This window comes from Etheostoma spectabile, chromosome 5 (genome assembly GCF_008692095.1).
Source record: "Etheostoma spectabile isolate EspeVRDwgs_2016 chromosome 5, UIUC_Espe_1.0, whole genome shotgun sequence".
NCBI classification, from domain to species: domain Eukaryota; kingdom Metazoa; phylum Chordata; class Actinopteri; order Perciformes; family Percidae; genus Etheostoma; species Etheostoma spectabile.
Window position 1 is genome coordinate 11,139,132 of NC_045737.1, and position 24,031 is coordinate 11,163,162.

The window sequence follows — 24,031 nt, forward strand, 5'->3', positions numbered from 1 at the left end:
GGCCAGTTACCGAACTAAAAATGGCCATTAACGGTTGGCTAAGAAAAAAAGAAAGAAAAAAAGCTCAACTTCATGAACTGCATCCGCTTTCTTTTTCCTTTCGCTCATCTCCAGAGCCACTGGTAAGTTAGTCTATATCCACGATGTTCCACTTCAGGGATTGGTAAATTTCTGCAGGAAAATCCGGCAGATGTCCTTTTTTTCAGCAGTAGGTCGCACACCTTCCACTTTCTTTGTGTTGGCGTTCTAAACTCCGGTGGATTTATGAAGACTATGGTTACCTGGTCCTCAGATCTCTGCAGGGTAAATCCAGACAGCTAGCTAGACGATCTGTCCAATCTGAGTTTTCTGTTGCATGAGTTAAACTTATAAAACATACACATGTTCCATAAAAACAAGTTCTTCCCGAGGCTATTTTGCGGAGGCACCATGGCTCTGTCCGGTGCTGAGTGCAAGACGATTGTGATTGGTTAAAGAAATGCCAATAAACCAAAGCTGTTTTTCTCCTATTGCGGAAAGCTGTGTGGACTAACCAGACCCTCCTTTGCAGTGCTGTGGAGGAAGGTCTGGCAATGAGAGACTACATGCGTATGTTAATGCTCTGAATTGGATGTCTCCGTTTTCATAAAAGAGAGTCCATCAAGCTAGCAGCACAGGGAAGTGGAACGAGGTGTGTTTGATTTGACTATTGAGACTATTATATGACGTAAATGTATAGATTTTATTGTAAATGCAGACGTTGTAATGTGGAAACTTGAAGTGAGTTTACATTTTGTATGTGCAAAGTTTATTAATCAGTCATTTTTGTTGTTTTTGCTTCAGTTTTCAGGGTTCTAAGAGGACTTCAAAAGCAAATCTGCACCAGTTAGAGACTCTCTGCCATTCTTTTAGATTACCAAGAGCTGCTGCACTGTTGCTCCAGAGGCCAGTTACCAAACTAAAAATGCCTATCAACAGTGGGCTGGAAAAATAGCTCGGCTTCATGAGCTGCATCCACTTTCTGTTAAGCTGTTTGTGTTGAACGACACATATCAGTGGGAGAGGTACTTTGTGTGTAATGACATAATGGTTTAAGTCTGTGAACATGGGAACATTACCTCTCTAACGTCTCCCAACAGGCCTCTTTTCCCTCAAAAATCTCAAATTAATAAGCTCCACCGATCTGGTGTTCCCAACAGCAGCAAGTGTTTTCATTTAAAAAAATATATAATCATTTAATAAAAAGAGCCCTGCACGTCCAAGCAGGTTGTTAATAGTCGCTAAGCAACAACAAGAGCCAATACCAGCACTTCCCCTGAGTATCTGTTTCGCAAGAAACACTGAGTCGAACTTCAGGGACTACACTACGTTTACATGCACATAATATTCCAGTGTTGCACTTATTCCAAAAAAAACACAATATTCCCATGAAGCTGGGGTTGGTGTTGCAATGTTTGTGCATGTTCAAAAACCTGTTGATATCAAAATCTTTAAAAATGTTTAAAAGTTGCTGTTTCTCCTACTTTTCTTTAGGCCATGCATTCCTACCACAGCCCTGCAGACGGTTGCTTGCTTGGTTTGTGTACAACAACCATAGCAACGCACAGAGCTGACCTGTTAACGGGCAACAGGCCATAAACTGTCATAAACTGCAGTAAAATCTCTGATTGAGACGCAGATTCTGAATGTGCTGTATGTATGCATGTCCAAAGAATGCTACTAAAACCCCAAAAATATCAGCATATCCCACATTGTGTATCTGTATCAAATCCGGTATATTGTCATATTTGGAATAATAGTGGAATATCAGTGGGAATGTACACATACTCAGGGTTATGGAGTGAAACTCTCTCTTGAAAGCAATACTGTACACCATTGTTTGTCAAAAGTGCTCAGTGTGAAGACGAGGCACAGGAAAGCGTTCCTGGCCACTGAACAGCCATCTCTTTCAGGACTGGTAGGAGGCTGAAATCACAACTCACACAGAGACTGTGATCAGAGAGGATGAACAATGGTGAAAAGGCTGCTGAGCAAGAAAGGAAAGCAAGGAAAAGCACTTAGGCGCTAAATAATTAGCCGAAGAAAGATAACGACGGCTCAGCAGAGCAGAAGCTGAGCGTTCAGCTGCGTCACGTGGGAGCTACAAACACGAGCGACTCACCCACATGGTCGGTAGGTGAAGACAATATAGCTCTCCTCCTGCGTCCTCTCAATAAAAGTCACGCAGGTGTGCTTCTCCCAGTGGCGCATGGCTTGGCGGAATATCGCCCGCTGGCTCCCTGAATAGGACGACAGAGAGGATGAGATCAGCGGAGCTGACAGAAACACACTCACACACATTTTATAGTAAAAAGGGAGAAGAATAGAAGCAGCTGGAAACAGAGTTAGATAGAGAGATACTGGAAATGAAGTCATGCAACATTACAACGTAAACTCTTTTTTTCATAAGCTTGTGTTTATCATGTACAAGCTGCACGGCATGTTTTGCTTTTTGAACAATTATATGAACTTTTTGAACGTATGACTGACGGTTGTTATCAGTTTTTATGTTCATTTAAGAAAGAAATACAATGTTATAGGAGAATAAAGAGGTGTGGTTTACTTGCGTTATTACATTATCTGGGTCACATAACGGCGACATATAACCAAAAGATGTATCCTGGGATTCAGTCAGAACTTGAATAGTTATTTGTAACAGTAATACATTTAAATTTGACTGAAAGAGACAATTATATTGTTAACTGCAATTATTATTATTCCAATTATTTGTATGGTAGGATTTGGCTTTGTTACAGCTCTAGCCTCAATACTTTATTTATTGCAGACACATCACATTCCACCATGTGCATAACTTCGGAAACTGTGTAACCTGCCTGACCTGTAACAGAAAATAAGACTAACAGTGAAAAGAACGCTTTTTTTTAAATAAAATGCCTCGGCCCGGGTCCGATTTTCCCACAAAAACCCAAAATGATTTACGTCAGGTAGACGGCGCTACAGAGCACACACATACTGACGAGTCACAGACTGAACACTGGTCTAGTCACCTGAGCCACCCCTGCATTGTAGAGTTGGTATGATCCAGTTTTAGGGGCGGTTTTCAGGCCTTTATATGTCGGCAGTTGAATTTGTTCTGGAGGAGAGCGTGAGGAAAACTGGGGGTGTAGGACGTAAGTCTGTCGGGTACCCTCGGAAATGACTTGCCTTGTTTTTTCTTTGCTATTGTGGTCTTTATGACTCATGTCAATTACTTTTATTGTGGTGAAAGTATTTTTATTTTTCTTTCATTTTGATTTTGTTAATGGCTCTTGTTGCCTAAGAGCCTCAATTGGGAATATAAATAAAAATCCCATCTTTTCCCAACCACATCTTCAACTCATCCGAGTGTTTTTCACTTGCTTGACTACTGGCTACATCTATACAACAGCTCACTTATTCTCTTATTTTAAATCAATGATCATCTGTCTGAGCAAAACATTCACTACGACTATATGACCTCCCCGTAACGCTTTACCTGAAGACCTTTCTTTTTGATGCTGCCTTTCTTTAAATGACTGCTCATTTCTTTAAATTTCTTATGCTGCACTGTAACTTTTTATTCTTGTGTTTTATGTTTCTATTTGTTTTTAACTGTCAATTCATGTGTTTTACTGGTTTTTAATGCTTATGATTTTTAACTGTTTGTACTTGTGTTTTATCTGTTTAACTGATTTTGTGTAAAGCTCTTTGAATTGCCCTGTTGCTGAAATGTGCTCAACAAATAAAGCTGCCTTGCCTTGCCTTACCACAGGTCAACAACAAAGTGTGGTTTAAACGCTACTGCTCTTGTCCAAAGGGGCCGCTGAAATCAACACAAACTGAAAGTTAGATCGAGACAATTTAAAGAGGATGAGTGAAATCGGTGTCACTTGCCACTAAAGTTTCCACTGATGACGTAGGGAATGACCCCTTCAGGCCAAACGCGCTCGGGTCTGGAGGTGGCCGCCCGTTTCCTGCGCCGTGACCCTTGCCTGTTTTGGCTACTCTGGTTGGTTGATCCTGAAGAGTTCAAATAAAGACACAACAACAACAACAACATAAATGACATCAATTTATGAGTCTGACGCAGCAAATTCTTCTCCAACATTTGTATGAAAAGCAAATATGTTTTATCCATCAATGGTTCCTAAGGGGGACAACAGAGACTTTTTCTTTATCCTAAAGACTACAGGACATTATTCAGGCTTTGATGCCATTCAGACATTCTAATTATTATTTCTCATTTAGGAAATTACAATTACTCCCTTGAAGAAACATTTGTTCAAACAACATTTGCACAAATGGATTTTATTGCAGCCGATTTCTTTCTTCTTCCAAATTAATTTCACTCGTTTTAATGTCACTCAAACGCACATAAATGCAGAGTAACCATGGAGACTAAGCTCCCACTAAACATGTTAATTATAATAAGAAACATCCATATGTGAAGCACATGCAGCATAATCTCCCTACTGTACTTCATTATGCTGCTGTACAGGCGGAATATGACTGAAAATAAAGCAAATATATCGGAAATTAGCTGTTTGAACTCCTTTAGGTATAAAACCATTTTACAGAAACTGTTTGAACCGTTATAGAAAAATGTTTCCACTACATTTAAATAATAATAATAATAATGGCAAGTACGTACTGTATGTTTAGTTGCTTTTATATTGATTTGAAGCCAAATAGAATCTGTAGATTTTCTTTTATAGTTTTCAGCGGTGATTCAGAATGAAAATCTGAAAACTTTGGTGGAAAATGTTCAGATGAGGATGGTTACATTCTGAGTTTTAGTCAAATTTGTGGAATTTGTTTAAAATCTGCAGAAAATCTGAGGAAAGTCTGGGGGAAAAAAATCTGAGGAAAATCTGAGGAACATTTTGCCGAAGTCGGCGTGGTCCTGATAATAATAATAATAATAATAAAACATTACAATTATATCTGGCACTTTTTTTAAGGTAGATCATTCTTTTTTACAAATCAAAACATGTAACAAAAACACAAAAAACAAGATGCAATCATTCTGCAGCTTTGTTGCAACATCCAATGAAATCATTTGTAGTTTTTTATGTTTGTCAATGGCTCATAAAGACAATGAAATGAACTCATCTAAGCCGACAGACGGGTCGCACCGATGTGTTATCATTGTTTGACTCAAGCCAAAGTGTCAAATCCACACGTAGATGTTGATTCTAGACAGGTAATTAAAACAGGATTGCATTACATCAGGAAGGAAAGTGATGCCTCAAAGTGTTCTTTCCCACCGCAACTTATATGAAAAAGAAGAATTGTTGAAACACATTAACATGATGTTTTCTCTTCATTTTATCCACATCCAGGAATTTCTTTACCTTTAATGGAAATAAATGTTGGCTTTTGATTTTGCATGCTACGTTACATCATTGTACAAAAATATATCCTTATTAAAAAATATAACTCCTGTCCGGATCAGTATGTGTGTGTAGGAGGAGAAACCTCAGGAGTCTGATGACCAAGGCCGAGAACTACACTGACTTTTTTTAGTCTCACGTTGCCAAACCTAACTGTATGGTCTGGCTACAGCGCCTGTCTATTCTGGGACATGTTTGTATTTCTTTGAACTCATCATAACCGTCCTTTGCGGCAATAATTCTGCATTGGCATCCTCCGCGGATTGGTCCCATTTCCAGAGATTGTAAGTTGTTCTTCCCACTTCAGGGTGTTGTTGAGATTTAAGCCATTATGTGGGGAGGGGAGGGGAGGGGAGGGTGGGAGACGCTTGTCTTTTATCGTATAGCGTGTTTAAACAACAGCTGTTTTTACAACAGCAACAGCTGTATTTAGTATGGGGGGGGGGGGGGGGGGGGGGGGGGGGGGTCCTAATCGTGATTTTCTTGCCAGATATTAGCCATTACGATTTGATTTTAGATTCTTTTCAGCTACATATTGCATCTTCCTACGATCATGTTAAATAGAGTAATACAAAATAAATGAACTATCCACTGAAAATAAAAATAGGACATTTCTGTAAACAATCTGTGATATGTAATGAGCAATACTTGAATTAAGAAGTTTCTTAGCATTAACCCAACATTTATTTTAGTTAGTATACTCGGAAAGTTGTGTAGCAAAAACTTTGCCGACTTTCCAAGTTGTTCAAACTTGAGGGGGTAAATGTTACCCGTCGGGAACTTGTTTTTCCAACTATTCCAACACCACATGAATGAAGCATTGCGGAGATAGCGAGATGGGAAGAAACATCAGGGTGTGTCAGACTTTATTCCCACAATGTATACATCCGTTGAGCCAGACTACTGACCTTTGATACAGTTCACACAGTGGAGGAATGTAGTGGGTGTGTTGGAGAGAAAGAAGATTTTAAGCCATACAATTAACATTTATATAATGTTGTGTTGTCCCTTTATATTGTTCCCTCTATTTCTTTCTCTAGCTGACTAAAACATTAATGGATGGCTAGCATTCATGTGCTTAAGAGGGCTGGGACACTGCAGGTTTTCTTTCCACATAATACCAATGAGTATCTCATATTTGGGATAAATCTTCACTTTATTAAAACCTGCAGAACTCCCCATGGCGCATTGATGCCTGTCCCTGATTCACGAGTTAATAAATGATTCATTTATTAAAACAACTAATTAACATTTTGACCTCTTTGCAATGAGGAGTTGTATGTGACTGCTGCAGAAAACAGTGCAGTAGGGATTTCTGGCAGAACTTTCCCTACTTCAAAAAAAAAAAAAAAGAGAGAGAAATAGTCTGAGTATGCCAAACTCCAGCAACACTTGTAGTTTACTATAAAGAACAATTTTAATTTGAGACAGAACCTGGGTGACACTGATCAAGGCCGAATCATGTCGTTCTCACAATAAAGTTCTTTCTAGTATAACTATCACTGTAGAACAAAGACAAGTACATCTGGTTCGAGTACATTCTGCACATGGATTGTTTTTCCATAACAATTCTTGAAGCCGCGGGACTACCAGCTCTCTTCTTTTACAACTATATTTGATTAAAATGCAAGCTAGAGTTTGCACAGTTTTTTTCTGATATTGGCTGGAACAATGTGTTCCGTCGAGTTTTAGCCTGCAAGAGTAAATCTTAGCAGCCTGACGGGATCAATTAGCACATACGCTTGTGCATGTGTTGAGGACGAGCCTGATAACAGCCAAATGTGCTCGGTTAACTGATAAGAAAGAGTGCTGGGGAGGCAAAACTCGCGGAAAATGTGTTAATTACAATAATATGATAAGTCACCGATGGGAGGTTTTAAAGTTGCATTACTCGTAGTTCTGATCATGGTTTCTTCAAACAAAAGTCCCTGCTCTCTGGTTTGTGCACGGCAGACAAATCATACAGATTACGGACATCCAGGTGAATTTCCAATGGCAACAGAGCAATCCCGGAAGTGAAACCATGACGATATAGACTAGGCAAAGACATATGACCACACTCAGTGGCCGGCTGTGTCTCAGTGGTAGAGCGGCCTGCCAATGGGAAGCTTGGTGGATTGATCCCTGGCCCTGCAGTCCCATGTCAAAGTGTCCTTGGGCAAGACACTGAACCCCGGAGTTTCCCCCGATGCTGTGCATCGGAGTGTAAATATGTGTGGATGTTTATCTGATGAGCAGGTGGCACCTTGTACCTTGTGTGTAACGTGGTGAATGGTGAATGGATCCTGTACTATGTAAAAGAGCCTATAGAAGTTGTTAAGACTACAAAAAGTGCTACATAAATACAGTCTATTTACCTGTAGAGTAGAAGCTTAACCATACAGCCGGAGCTACAAAGATTAATCGATTAGTGGTCAACTATTAAATTTACTGCCAACTATTTTGACAATTGATTTATCATTTTGAGTCATTTTTCATGAAAACTAAGTCAAAAGTCTCGGTTTCCAGCTTGTTAAATGTGAATATTTTCTAGTTTCTGCGACAGTAAACTGATATATATCTTTGAGTTTTGGACAAACCAAGACATTTGACGACGTCATCTTGGGCTTTGGAAACACTGATCGACATAATTTCACTGTTTTCTGTCATTTTATAGACAAAACAACTAATCAATTAATCAACTATGAAAATACTATTAGTTGCGACCCTACATACAGATGCTGTGTTCAGGTTCATGGTCCACTGAGGTGAAGTAAGAGTATCCTTTCCACTACACAACAATTGGATGCACAGTGACAACACTGGGTATTTTGAGAGTTGAAATTAATTTCTAATCCTGCAAAATGTTTCTAGTCCTCAGCATGCTCATTACCTCGAGTAAAAAACAGCAAACTGACGCTGTTCAAACAAACAGGAAACTGCACAGACTTGTTGGTACGAGCTTACCTACGGTTTAGAGGATCGTGAAGCCCATTGGTCGCTGCTGACTCACGGCTGTTGCCTAAATACTACTTTTTATTTTAAGAGCAACTATTAACCTGACAAAGCCTTGCAATTATTGTCGAACATGATGATACAGGTGTAGCGAGGCGTAGTGATAACAGGACAATTGTAGGCATACACATTTAAAGAGAGCTCATCAAAAACACCAAACTGCTACCCGACAGGTGCTGCTGCCGACTCTCAGCTGGAGAGGATCTGAGTAGATTGACAGTTGTTGTGTTAGAGAGTGAAATGTCTTTTTTTTTTAAATTATTATTCCTAAGAAGAAACACAATGTGGGAACCATGTTCAGTGTAGATGTTTTGTTGCAACTAGCAATTTTTTTCATAGTCAAGTAATCAGTCGGTTTTTTTTTTTCTCGATTAATCAATTAGTTGTTTGGTCTATAAAATGGCAGGATATGGTGAACAATGTGGATCAATGTTTCCCAAAAAGCCCCAGATGGCGTCCTCGAATGTCTTGTTTTGTCCACAACTCTAAAGAAATCAGTTTACTGTCAGAGAGGAGTGAACAAACTAGAAAATATTCACATTAAAGAAGCTGGAATCAGAGAATTTTCCATTTAAAAAAAAAGACTCAAACCAATTAGTCAATTATCAAAATAGTTGGTGATTCATTTAATGGTTGACAACTAATCGATGCATTGATTATTTTTTGCAGATCTACTCATACTTGTCCGTTGCCTGCCGTTCTCAGATACCAAATAAACAAAACATGTAATTTGCCAATGTGACATGTCAATGTCAGTTTACTAGTCATTAAGGCCAGTCATAGTATAACGTCTTCTGTGGCTTTGGAGGGAGCATTCCCAACTCACATTGCTCTAAGACACATTTATGCCCCATTATGCAGAAAGCGGAGTTTGTCCTGAACATTTTGATATGAAACACATGGGTATCAGGTTAAATGCATGTACCCTTAAAAGGAACATTTTAATAACAACTACTTGATTTTTCATTGCAATTCTGATCTATAGTGGCAATCCAAAACAATTTGCTTCAGTGTTCAAACAAGGGATTGTCCCCTCAAGTTGTGATCTTTAAAGCAGTGGTTACCTGTGTCGGTGTGATTAATGATCTGGACGGTTCTCTGAGCCAAATCTATGATTCTGTCCACTTTGAACGATCGCATGTCCTCCTCATCCAGAGCAATGTCTCCCAGAAAGGCCACTGAAACAGACAAAAAGAGATGGCACATGTCAGACAATTTTAAGGAAACTGCCTGATAGGGAGCATCCGCTCTGAGCTGCCGCGTTGCCTCAAGCTTTTCCTGCCGCTCAGACAGCGAAGGCTGCATGGAGACCCGGTCAAAGCTTGTTGTGGACGGCCTAGAGTGTGTAACACATAAATATAAAAACATATACTACATTCCTTTCTTGCTTCGGTTCTGTTCACCCTTTCTCTGCAGGGAAATAGCAATAGAGTTTTGAAACAGCACTGTCTGTTTGGATAAGAAGGCCTCCTTGTCTTGACTCCAAATTATAGGATAGAAATGTAAGCAGCAGCAGCATATTGCACATGGCTCAAGATGGTTCATGCAATAAAGAAAGAGAATGAAATCCTGACCAATGACATGATTAATTGCTTTACAGTTCTCGCTGCCTCATTAAAAGCCCAGAGCATTCTAATCAACTCAGTTTATTTAAGAAGAGGACAGCACAAATTAATAAAAAAACATGATTGTATATGGGTTAAAAATGCCAGATTTACCCTGGCTTTGATGTAAAAAAGACAACACAAGTGGAGCAGAACTTGGCACTAATCAGGACACAGCACCGACCTAAAAAGATTAGCGAGAAAACAAATCACAAAGCAGAACCGGTTACTCGAAGATCCATCTCATGTTAGACACTCTGTTTCAACTTCTGCCCTCGGGCAGAAGTTCCAGGGCAATTAAAACACAAGCAAGCAGACTCAGAAACGTTTTTTATCCCCACGCTATACCTCTTAAAGTGCTACTTTGTAGTTTTGAGAGTATTGAGAAAAAATCGTGAAGTTGTAGTATGTGTAGTATGTTAGTGTTTTTGTGTCTTTACTTTCTTTTTAAAATCTTCTGTCTCTTTTTATAGTGATTGTAAGAGGCCTTTTTTATGATGTTTGCACTGATAGGACTGCATCCAATTTTGTTGCAGATGTATAATAACAATAAAGACAAAAATCTATTAATTATGCCAAGTTAAGTCCAGATGTTACCAAACAACAAAATTCTTACAGTGTGCATTGGCGTCCTCGGATAGTTAATGAGAGCTATCAGATACGCTACAGTGAGACACTGACACTGCCTCAGTGGAGTAATATGGGGCACCTTGAACAAGTAATAGCTCTTTAATGAGGCCAAGGAGTAGGAAAAATAACCAAATAGTCCTACTTTATGAGTAATGTGTTTCATGGCAGTGATTAACCAGGGGGGCTGGTACCCCAGGGGGTACTTCTGCTAGTGCCAGCGGGTACGTGGAAAGATTGTGGAACAGCAATTATGATTTGATTAAAAAAAATGTTTCAAAAAATAAAACCTGAACAAAGGAATATTAAACAGTTGATAAAAGTAAGGAATTCATGAATGGCAGGAAAAAAATAGTTAAAAGTATTGCGTAAGTAGCTGAAATGGCTAGCTAAAACTACTGACTAAACAGTTAGCATAGTTAGCTAAAACTACTGACTAAAGAGTTAGCATAGTTAGCTAAAACTACTGACTAAACAGTTAGCATAGTTAGCTAAAACTACTGACTAACCAGACTTAATAGTTAGCCAAAAGATATGGATAAATTATTGAAATATTTAGCTAAAGGTATTGCATAAGCGAAGAAAATAGTTGGATAAAACTACTGACTAAACAGTTAGCATAGTTAGCTAAAACTACTGACTAGACAGTTCTAATAGTTAGCTAAAAGATATTGTTAAGTGGTTGAAATATTTAGCTAAAAGTATTTCATAAGAAAGTAAAATAGTTGGATAAAAATACTGACTAAACAGTTAGCATAGTTAGCTAAAACTACTGACTAAACAGTTAGCATAGTTAGCTAAAACTACTGACTAAACAGTTAGCATAGTTAGCTTAAACTACTGACTAGACAGTTCTAATAGTTAGCTAAAAGATATTGTTAAGTGGTTGAAATATTTAGCTAAAAGTATTTCATAAGAAAATGAAATAGTTGGATAAAACTACTGACTAAACAGTTAGCTAAAACTACTGACTAAACAGTTAGCATAGTTAGCTGAAACTACTGACTAAACAGTTAGCATAGTTAGCTAAAACTACTGACTAAACAGTTCACATAACTTTAACTAAAGGTAGTGGATAAAGGGTTAAAATGTTTAGCTTCACTCAAGTAGTAGTACAAATGCTGACCAAACCAACCTTAGGATTCACTGTTTGTTTATATAATGAATAGTGTCAGACATTTTTACACAAGTTCATCTAACAGGGTGGTGGAATTATACCAGAAAGGTTGGAACCCACTGCTTTATGTGATTCCTTACTAAATGATAAAATTTCTATGGAGGGACACAGAGACCCAGACTATTACGGGCTTTTAAAAGGTCCCATGACACGATGCTCTTTGGATGACCTCATAAGGGGCAAGATTCCAAATCAACCCATCTGAGCTTTCATTTTCTCAAAGCCAGAGCAGGATACCCAGAGCTTGGTTTACACCTACCAGAAGCAAATGGGGGAGAGTAGCGCAAAGAGTTGGCACTGTTATCGGTTTCTGAACAGGAGATGACAATGAGGAGGGAAGGGAAGAGAGGAAGAGGGCATATCCTCTCTGCCCACACCGCAGCTCTGAATAGGGAAGGCAGATGTGGAGCAGAAAGAAAATGACAGCCTTCTGTTTGGAGGTTAGTGTGGTGGAGGGGAGAACCAGCCAGAGGGGTAAGAAGCCGGGAGAATCGCTAAACTGTGGAGTTGATGGGAGTGATTCACAGTGGTTGTTGTTCAATAGTTTAAATCTGTAAATCTTCAACCTTGTTGATTTAATTTATCATTATAACATCTTGTAACTGAACTTAAAAAAACTTGTACACTTGAACATACAAAATATGACAAAAAATGAGACAAACAACAAAAATTCCACAGTAAATGTACAAGGATGATGTAAACCTAAACACATATTACACATCTTAAAAGGTCCCATATCATACTTGTATTTTGGGTTTACATGTTTTTGATGTTTACATGCTTTAATGTTATAGCGTAAAAACCCTCCGTTTTAGCCCTGTCTCTTCAAGCCCCCCCTCCAGTAAAAGCCAGGTCTGCTCTGAGTGGCCAGTGTTTCCAGGTCTTCCGCATCTGCGCTCTCTGTCATTGCAGCCGGGGAATGACTGTAACGGCACTTTAAAAGACATGGAAATCTCACTTTTTTAACCAATTACGTGAGAGGTCAAAATAGCTTTCTGGTGTGTTACTATCTTAGAAGCAGAGTCAAAGAGATATTATAGTTTGAAACATAAAGTGGGAACTGACGCACTCTAACCTTATTTGCCACAAGTTTAACAACATGGTCAGTAGAATGTATGTATTATAATTCAGAAACAAGACCCTTACTTTCAATATTGGTGTCAATATATTACAGCTTTCATAAAGCAATAAATGGAGCAACTAAATCTTCAATGTGTCACTCCGATGAAGGTTACGCTTATTGTGAATTAAATGAAAATGCATCATTGTGTAGATGAAATTGATTTGATCTAGTTTGGTGGCAGTATAATAAAAACCATCCACAGGAAGGACCTTTAATCTCCTGCACTCGTCTAAAGGTTTGACAGAGGTCCGAGACAAGAGAGAAAGGGATGAAAAGCACAATAGAAACAAAGACAAAGCTCTTGGCTCGCATGCTTATTCACCAGAAGAGTATTATTGAAACAATGTGGAGCTGGCTTTGATAGATACAAGGCAGTCTTCCATGCTGCAGGACGTGGAGGATGCGCGGCAGAATGACTGTTAGGGATTAGAGGTTAATGACAGCCATAAGAAAAAGGTGTGGATCGCAGCAAGACGGGGCACGCACAGATGACAGGTTTAAATTCCAGTGGTCAGAAGGGTTTCTCTAATTTGTGCTCGCAAAAAAACACTGAGACACAAAACACACGAGTCACAATCAGCGCTCGTATTGACAGCCAATGCCAAAAGCAGCAGTGATAAGGGGAAGCTACCAGATGTTGCGCAGCATCGGATGGACGGGCTGACTAAAGATGGACATTTTCTGTCTTTTATCTTCACTTTTTTAGATTTGATTCCTAGAACAGGCAGTACTTAATTCCACGTTTCTGTCACATAAAGGCCATACGCACTAAGACAAAGTATTCAAAACAATCCTATCAAACCCTTTTTTCACTCCTTATCGACTGAGGGAAATTAAGCGATTGGAGGATGTTGCTTGTTACAGACAGTTGGAGCTGCAAAGATGAATCCATTAGCTGTCAACTATTAAATGAACCACCAAAATTATTAACCCATTAAATCGGTTGGAGTCATTTGCTATGAGAAAAAAAGTAAAAATTCAGATTCCAGCGCCTAAAAGGTAAATATTTTTGGTTCTTTTGGTAGGGATAGCTTCTGTTGCTCCAGCCTCGAATGTTTTCTCAAAATCCCCAAATCTTAGGCTGTCTTTACTGTCTTTTAGACGCTGAAGTAGTTTCCCTTAAAAAGATAGAGTGAAGCCAAATATGTGTATCATATCAAACGAACGCTGCGGAATTAGGCCCTATTTTGGCAAGGAAAAAACTGGCATGGCCCTTTTTCTAAAGGGGAACCCTTGACCTCTTACCTCTAGGTATCTGAATTGAAATGGGTTTCGTGGGTACCCACGAGTCTCCCCTTTAAAGACATGTTCACTTTATGATAATCCCATGTAGTTTTTTCTTTACATATTTTTAGATAGCTTGAAAAATAGTGCAAATAGCTGTCGTAAAGGGGGGGAAAGAAATCTCCTCGGGGGAGCATGTCCCCCCCCCAGGTTTGGGCTGGGCCCCGAATGTTAACAACATCTGGCTCCACCCCTGGTGTCTTCCCTCCTCTGTGACAGTAAACTGAATATATTTGAGTTGTGGACAAAACAAGACATCTGAGGATGTGATCGTGGGCTTTGGGACACACTGATCCACATCTATCACCGTTTTATAGACCAAATTGAGAAAATAATCGACAGATGAATGGACTGTGGAAATAACCGTTAGTTGCAGTCCTACATACAATGTCAACCTGCATCACATTAGCAGTGATATGTGCATGCTGTGACCAAATAACCAGGTGCGGGCTTCCTCCCACCCCCGTGAGGTTCACAGAGGGCCGCGCTCTCCGCCCAATCACGCACCACCGCGCCGGAGACAGGCCGGTTAATCCGCAGTGTCATTGTTCTCAGACAACAGTGGTGATTGAAGTGAGCAAATGCACGGCCCGGCGGCATTAGGACTCATTTCCCCCAGGCACAGCAGTCGTCCTGGAGACGCTGTTGCAGGTTTATGGAAAGACTCCCAGGGATTGTGAATTAATCCCCTTGTCTCCTGGCTTTAATTATCCACAGGCGCACATTATTATTTATTTTTCTTAGGGAATCTTTTGTACACAACTCTAGGCTGGGATTGAGGGCAGGCTATGGAGAAAGGTGATAAACTCATCCAGATAGAGAGCGCTGTAATGACATGAAGCACAAACACAGACACACGTGTATTGTACTGTGGATTAAAACCCGGCGAACGTGGCAGATGGCAAGTGATCACCGTAGAGTACCGTGGTGCATCTCTTCCCAAACATTTTTCATTACCTAAATGACAACAGCTGCAGCTGTAATACGAATATCTATGCAGGATAGTTAGGTAATAACACTGAGGTTTAAGCTGCTGGTTTAGATGTCTATCTTTTTAGCCAGAGATAACAAATAGTAAATCTATATAATATATATATATATATATATATATATATATATATATATATATATATATATATATATATATATATATATATATATACACATTTTTTGTCATCTCTGTCTATAGACACACACAATAAGTAAATGTCTAAGGGCTGCAACAAGCCATTATTTTTATGATTAATTTGTCAAGTATTTCTCGCTTAATTGATTACTTGATGGTCTTAAAAAAATGTAAGAAAGTGGTAGAAAATGTGTATCTGTGTTTCCTAAAGCCCAATATGACGTCCTCAAATGTCTCGTTTTGTCCACAACTCAAAAGATATTCAGTTTACTTTCACAGAGGAGAGAGGAAACTAGAGAAATATTCACATTTAACAAGCTGGAATCAGAGAATATTTACTTTTATTTCATCCAAAACGACCATAAGCGATTAATCAATGATCAAAATAGTTGGCGATTACTTTAATAGTAATCTAATCGATTAATTAATTCATCTTTGCAGCTCTAGTTTAATGGGAAAATTCTTTACCCTTTTTTCATAAAAAAATGACTCAAACCGATTAAATCGATTACCAAAATAGTTGCCGATTCATTAAATAGTAGACAACTAATCCATTAGTCTTTGCATCTGTACAACACGTGTGTGTATATTTCCCAAATTAATGACACTAAAGTAAAAACATGACCTTTTGTGAAACCTTTGATGAAATATTGAATTGGAGCATATTCCATGTGTGATTAAGTCCAAATCCATTGTATAATTTTGCATTGCTGAACCATCCTAATCCTTCTCATCTCCAAACCACCCCCCATCCATCAGCACATCCAGCCAGATTACACATGAGATCTCAATCAACTTAATCCCATTGATTCGTGTGATGCTCCAGCCTCGACCTCTGCCGTGTCAAACGCTCCGCCACTAGTCCCGTAAATCTCCCTCCGTGAACACCAGACCCCAACATCTGCCACTGGAACCTGCACAAAACCTTAATGCTAAACCGGCACAGACACTAACGCAAGCCTATATTTAGAACTCCACGCTTTACTCCTCACTGTGCTTATTAGGGGTGGGGGGGGGGGAATCCATTTAAGTATGTATGGGGATTTCTTTTACAAGGATTTTCTACTCTTTTCCCTAGAAACGCAGATGAGCCACCTAAATATCTTCTATATCTAACATCTAACATCTAACCATACACCATTGTGCATATTTAATCTTGATCGTCTACATAACTGCACAGAGTACCGTACTCAACCTGCACTTTGGTATGTAATGCTTCTTTTGCACTTCTGGTTGGATGTCAACTGCATTTCTCTGGCTCTGTACCTGTACTCTGCTAAATAACAATACAGTTGGATCTTATCTTATGTCCGTTTCCATCAAAACTAGGCTAAAGCAGAAAATGCAGAAAATCTACTGAATGTTATGTTCTTCTTTACAAGTGAAATGTCAGACTGACTGACATGGCATTCTTCTTAGAATTTCTCCATTTTTAGAATATAATGTCTAGGGGTGTTGAAACTAATCATTGCGTTGCTTTTTTTTTTTTTAGTTTCTGCCTTTTGTCTGCTGTTTTCAGACTTCACCACATCAGAAAGTGTCTTTTTCAAGAGCGGATACAATAAAAAGGGAAAATCATAAATATATCTCATTGCTTGAATTTGTTGATGAAAACCATGTGTAGCAATATATAATAATAATAATAATAATAATAATAATAATAAGGAGGTGATGCATTGTGATATCAAATCAATTGGAATCTTTCACAGGATAATATATATATATATATATATTGTCTCTGGAAGTGTTTTATACAACTTCGGTTTTTGTTAAAGAAGGAAAAGATGATCACACTACTCAATAGTTTATTGAATCGCAACTCTTCTAGAACCGCAATAAATGAAAACAGCAATTCAAATCGAATCGGTGACCATGTATTGCAAAATAACCCAATTGGGATTTAGGTCCAAAGCATGTGGTCCCGGCCTTATAGAGATGTTTGGACAGCCTTTCCCTTCACGTGACCTAATGATGAGGGCAGAGAGAGCTTGGCCAGTATGTAAGCACCACTGGAATGCATCACAATGGCCTGGCGCCGCCCTTCACAGCCTGTGTTTTGTAACAAACGCTGCATTTGAATTCCTATAGAGGCCAACGGTGTATTGCGCTAAGGTGATTACCATTTGATGTGTGTGTAAAAGTGGAGGGATCACTCCTCAGGTTTCCTTCTGTACCAGCCCTTTCTGCCAAATGCGGCCCAGAGTAGCCATTGTCCCATTAAACCAGAGCTGCGAAGATGAATGAATTAATCGATTAGATTACTATTAAAGTAATCGCCAACTATTTTGATCATCGATTAATCGCTTATGGTCATTTTTTGATGAAATAAAAAGTAAAAAATGATCTGATTCCAGCTTCTTAAATGAGAATGTTTTCTAGTTTCTTCTCTCCTCTGTGACAGAAAACTGAATATGTTTGAGTTGTGGACAAAAACAAGACATCTCAGGACGTCATCTTGGGCTTCAAGAAACACTCATCCACGTTTTTGATTTGATTTTCTGACATTTAATAGACCAAAACAAGTAGTTGATTAATCGAGAAGATAATCAACATTTGACAGATTCAATAAAATAAATTAAATGAATTGTTAGTTGAAGCCCTACTCCAAACATGGTGTGTTTAAAACTACAGTGAATATCGAGTAATGCAAAATGCAGCGAAGCCTGTGTAACAGTGAGTGTTGAGACAAAGCAGGGAAAAAAAGTAAGAAACATAAAAATCCCAAATAAGGAATGATGATTTATTTTATGGAGGCCTATTGTCGTGTAAATGTACCTGTCTGCTCTTTAAAAACAACACCAGCTGTTTCTTCAGCACATGCTCGCCTTCACATTTCCTAACACTGCAATTAAAGCCCAAGGCAGGAGAGGGAAAAAAATCTGGTTTTGTCCACAACTCAAAGATATCCAGTTTACTGTCACAGAGGAGGGAAGAAACCAGGGGTGGAGCCAGATGTTGTAAACATTCGGGGCCCAGCCCAAACAGGGCGGGGAGGGGGGGGGGGGGGGGGGGGGGGGGGGGGGGGGGGGGGGGGGGGGGCATCTACTACCTCCTCAAGTTTTTTCTCCTATTTATGGCCGCTATGGCACCGTTTTTCAAGCAATTTGATAATAGAACGTCTAAAAATATGTTCATCATTTGAAGAAAGAACTACATGGGATCATCATAAAGTGAACATGTCTTTGAAGAGACTATGTTCATTTGTGAAAAGCTACATGGGATTATTTCTATATTTTATATTATATTTATATTATTATGTATTATATATTTATTATTTATTATTATTTATTTATTTAAATTTTACTCCTATTATTTCATGTAGATATTGTATCCTAGTATTTCATTTATATTTATATTCTGTGCTGTGTGACTGATTTTGCTGCTGTAACACTATAATTTCCCATTTTTGGGGATCAATATCTATCTATCTATCTATCTATCTATCTATCTATCTATCTATCTATCTATCTATCCATCCATCTATCTATCCATCCATCTATCTATCTATCTCTTATGTAGCGATCATGTCTGTAGAGGGGAGACGTGGGTACCCATAAAACCCATTTTGATTGGTTTGTCCACAACTCTAAAGATATTCACGTTACTGTCACAGAGGAGTGGAGAAACAAAAAAAAATATTCACATTTAAGAAACTGGAATCAGAGAAATTTGACTCAAACCGATGAATCGATTGTCAAAATAGTTGGCAATTCATTGAATAGTTGACAACTAATCGCTTCAGCTCTAATCTTTGCAGCTCTAGAAAAAAGTTAGCTAGGGTTTGATGCCGAAGTCTGCAGCTCCAGCATGACACTGGAGTCATTATTTTCCAATTAGAGCCTGAAGTCTCATCTCCAGCCACAGCTGAGATGGAGCCTGTCGCCACGCTGCCGCTCCACTCCTATTGGCACAACGAGAGCGGCGTCAGCTGCAAAGGGCACGCAGCAAGAGGCCGCCTCCCCTTTAACATTTCACACTCCATCGAGCCCATTAGCAGATTGGATTTCCGCGCTGATCCCTGCCACTGCTCGCTGATATACCCTACTGCCAATCGAAGTCCCTCTAATAACTCGTCAGCTCGCCAGCCATTTGTCTTTTTTAATGTCAGCAACACGCAGCATTTGAGCTCCTTCTGGATGAATAATTCATGGGCACACAGCAGGGATTATCCCATTTGACCAAACTTATTTTCACCATCCACTTCTATTTTATTCATGGTGCCAAATCACAACAGACGCTATCATAGGACACTTAAAAGATAGAGTAGGTCTAGACCACACTCTGTAATTTACAAAGATACAACAATCCCCCCCAAGAGCAAGACTTTGGTGCAACCCAGTCTTCATATTTTTGCATTTTTCAACACATAATCACGCAGCCTGTGGATGAACTAAACCTGGAAGATTCTTAAGCCCCTGCAACACTTTCCATAAATAATATCTGTATTCACCACAAGTGGAGGGAGCAGGAAGAACAATTCTTCCAGATGAACACGACACAGCACCGCTGAACTTTTCAGAAAAAACTAACTGTGAGTAATGAAGAAGAGACTGTTAAGCTGCTCATTATCGTAGGCTAATTGGGCATCATTTGAGCCATTTAAATGAGCTCTCCCAAAAGCATTTGTTGTTAGGATCCGGACACTCAGGCATTAATGTAATGCAAGATTAGTTATTACTTAGCTCTGACGACAAACATATTGTTCCAACTAACGCAGCGAGATGGTGCCAATAGATGGGCTCCCTAATCACCTGAAACCCTGCAGAGCCAAGTGGCAGGGGTCCTGTCATGTAAGAAAAACACCCAGCGTGGGCTCGGCTACACGGCCTGCATTCCATGATAAAGGAAGAGCATCTTAATTAAGTGTTGCTTAAAGGCCCAATCATGAAGTTCAACAGACAGCCACGTCTCATCGCCAGGGCCGGACGGAGGGACGGAGGGAGGGAGACGGAGCTGGGTAACAAGTGGCATCTATGTTTTTTGCGCTGCCTTTTTAGGCTACATTTACACTGCTACAGTGGTGCTCAAAAGTTTACATACACATGCTTAAGTTGACTAAAAAGAGGAATAAAAATCATGTTTTGAAATTTATTTTAATACCTAAATTAAAAAATGAGGTAAAATCCAACCTTAAGGACACCAATTTTCTTTGTGAATGAATAACGTATTGTAAATAAATAAAGTGTCTTATTAAAATACAGGGGTCATAAGTATAAATACCCCTATGTTAAATTCCCATAGAGGCAGGCAGATTTCTATTATAAAGGCCAGGTATTTCTGGATTCAGGATATTATGCATCCTGATAAAGTTCCTTGGCCTTTAGAACTAAAAAGCCCCACATCATCACATACTCTTCACCATGCTTAGAGATAGGCATGGTTTTTATTAGTTAGACTAATACTGGTTTGATTTGCATTGAGAGATGATTTTATAGAAAGTATCCCATGCTATCTCTAAGCATGGTGAAGAGTATGTGAGGATGTGGGGCTATTTTAATCTAAAGGCCAAGGGAACTTATCAGGATGCATAATATCCTGAATCCAGGAAATAACTGGCCTTAATAAAAAAATCTGCCTGCCTCTATGGGAATTTAACATAGGGGTATGTATACTTAGACCCCTGTATTTTAAATAAGAACTTTATTTATTTACAATACGTTATTCATACACAAAGAAAATGGTGTCCTAAAGGTTGGATTTTACCTCATTTTAATTTAGGTATTAAAATAAATTTCCAAAACATGATTTTTTATTCCTCTTTTAGTCAACTTAAGCATGTGTATGTAAACTTTTGAGCACCACTGTACATCATCATTTTATACCTTGTAGATGTAGCTCCAGTGGCAGAACTAAACTCCATCCATATTAATCTTGTGTCCTCGGGTCAAATTTGACCCATTTTTATTGGTTTTTATATCTATAATCTATAATTTTTGGGTTTCTATCAACAAAATTGTCAAAGAAAAGTAACGTACTATATGCTATAAAGTAACAAATTTATAGCATTTAATTAAAAAAAAGGGTAAAAGAATGTTGAAAAAAATTGACAAAAATGTCTAAAAAAAAGCTTCATAAATGTCATAAAAAACAAAACGTAGAAATAAGCAACATGAACGTTGAAAAAATTGACAAAACACCGTCGAAAAAAGTTTTAATTATAAATTTCGACCCAGGAAAACAAAAAGTTGCACAGCCAACACGTCTGACAGCACATGTCACATGACCATTCTCAGACACTGGGAATGTGCAGGCCGGTGTAAACAGGAAGTAGATTGTCCGACGTTACTCAGCGGTTGAAAATCATGGATGTACATAAGGTTGAAAAACACAGAAAATGATCTGATATCAATTAATAAAATCCAAAGCAATCTTAACCCTTGTCTTCCCCGTCAACCATGCAACTAGTTGTTTTTAGCATCAAAATTTAAAATGAAACCTATTTTTTTTTTTCAACACTTTTGTCAATTTCCCCAATGTTTTTTCTCTCCACTTTTTTGGACATTTTTAAGCTTTTTCCGACATGTTTGTCACTTTTTTCCACATTCTTTTAGAATTTTCTTTTTCAAATGCTTTACAATTGAATGAAACACCCAAATTTAATAAAAGTAGTGAACTGATCCTTTATATTACTTGTGAAGAGTGTCGTATAGAACCATCCACAGTATTCCTTTTGACAATTTGGTTGCAAGAAACACAAATTTCTGATATAGCAACTTGTTGAAAGCGGGTCAAATTTGACCCGAGGACAACAGGAGGGTTCAAAAAGGACTTCAAACTAACTTTTTGGGGGTCAGTTCTTAAATTAAACCTTCATTATAAAATATCTGAGGGTTTGTTCTTGCTTATACAATTTACAGCAGAAATATCATATGAAACTAGACAATCCTAAGGAATCCATGTCGTGACTCAAACCAATTAATCGTCTATCAAAGTAGTTGCTGATGAATTTAATAATTGACAAACTAACTTATGATGAAGTAAAAGTCCTGAAACTTTGTTGTGAAAAAGAATCCAGCCGTCGTATTTTAAATGGCCAAATCTCAGTCAAGGCCCTCCATCGAGGGGCGAGACGAAGAACACAAGCCGCTGTGTTCACAACAAATCTTCAGAGGCAGCAAGCTGACTGCGGACAACCTTCCAAGCCCCCCCCCATAAATGGCCTCACTCACCTCACCTGCGCCGGTCTGGCACAGCGCGGCCGGCCTGCCCTCCACCTTTCCAGCCGTGCTTTCCCCTGGCACGAAATGAATGAGCTACAGTCTGTGTGAAGGAGAGAGCTGGCTGCCCAGACAGACCAGAAAACCACTGAGGACAAGGGAAGACGGGGGTGTAGTGGCCCTGTCTGTAGTCATGGTAGTGCACTTCTGGAATTGCTCAGTTGCAGCCGGAAATTCGGACGGATGTCCTTCTATTAGGCCGGAAGTCTGTTACCTAATGCTTTCTTTGTGTTGGTATTTTGAACTCCGGTGGATTTCTGAGGACTATGGTTACCTGGTCCTCAGATCTCTGCAGGGTAAATCCAGACAGCTAGCTAGACTATCTGTCCAATATGAGGGCTATGGTTACCTGGTCCCCAGATCTCTGCAGGGTAAATCCAGACAGCTAGCTAGACTATCTGTCCTATCTGAGGACTATGGTTACCTGGTCCCCAGATCTCTGCAGGGTAAATCCAGACAGCTAGCTAGCTGTCCAATCGGAGTTTTCTGTTGCATGACTAAAACAACTTTTGAACGTACACATGTTCCACCAAAACCAGCTCTTTCCTGAGGCTATTTCCTCCGTCCGTCGCTTAGCACCGCCCAGGACGACTTGTGATTGGTTTAAAGACATGTCAATAAACCAGAGCAGGTTTTTCTCCCATCCCGGAATGCTGTGTGGACTAGCCAGACCTTCAACCACAGCGCTGTGGAGGAAGGTCTGGAGGATTATATGTCAAGTCTGCATTCACTTTCAACAGGACAACAGGAAAAGATTTTCACATATGTATCCTCCAGTCAGTCAGTAAAAGCCCTGACAGGGGGGAACAGAGTTAACCAAGGACAGCCGGACAGAGGACAGGAAGGAAATGCACCGAGCGTTACTGCTTTAGAAACTTCACACGGCTGGAAGCTTTATCCCTGGACGGAAGCACAGGACATAAAAGTGCTGACCTGGAGGCCACAGAAAGCGATCAAATAGACTCAGTGCAGGGATGTGCTTGAAATATGAGGGGAAAAAGAGAGAAAATCAATAATCCAAGAATTCTGATCTACAGGGCTGGGTTAAAAAAAAAAAAGAATTCCCATTCAAATAGAGCCCCCATTAATAATCATAAGTTCATAAAATCCTGAGTTGATCTTTTAACAGGCTCTGTTTTAAGGCTAGAGCGAAGACGTTGGTATTTTATGAAAAATAGTTCTACATTACCAGACCTATCGCCACAGTACTGTGGAGTAAAGTCTGGCTACACCACCAGATGCATTCTGGGTTGGGAGGAAAACGACACTCTGGGTTGTTTGCATGTCTTTAAACCAATCACAATGGTTTTGGGCGGCGCTAAGCTCCGGACGCAGCGGCTGGTGGAACATCTGGACCCGGCGAAAGAAAACGCCACAAACAATATTAAATGAAGTTAACTGTTGACATAAAACAGTAAGGTGAGCTATTTATATCAGCTGATACATGGCTACACCTCATTAGCTCTTACCTGTGTATCTCCGTGTGTAC

The 24,031-nt window shown here is 39.3% G+C and overlaps 1 protein-coding gene and 1 long non-coding RNA gene across 4 annotated transcripts in view; one reads left to right on the forward strand and one right to left on the reverse strand.

The window, feature by feature from the left end:
- Positions 1-24,031, reverse strand: part of bmp1a (bone morphogenetic protein 1a) — a 78,127-nt gene that overhangs the window by 45,280 nt on the left and 8,816 nt on the right. For 2 of the 3 annotated variants that reach the window (XM_032516992.1, XM_032516990.1), the window contains exons 2-4: positions 9,449-9,562; positions 3,888-4,017; positions 2,141-2,254 (exon numbers count right to left, since the gene is read on the reverse strand). In XM_032516992.1, coding sequence (XP_032372883.1) covers positions 2,141-2,254; positions 3,888-4,017; positions 9,449-9,524 — 320 coding nt within the window. In that variant the 5' untranslated portion in view covers positions 9,525-9,562. Of the gene's footprint in view, positions 1-2,140; positions 2,259-3,887; positions 4,018-9,448; positions 9,563-24,031 lie in introns of all 3 variants that reach the window. The other variant, XM_032516991.1, reaches the window with a different exon arrangement.
- The window catches only part of LOC116690246 (uncharacterized), a 14,422-nt gene continuing 10,481 nt past the window's right edge, over positions 20,091-24,031 (forward strand). The window contains exon 1 of the long non-coding RNA XR_004332208.1: positions 20,091-20,105. This is a non-coding gene — a long non-coding RNA (uncharacterized LOC116690246). The remainder of the gene's footprint in view (positions 20,106-24,031) is intronic.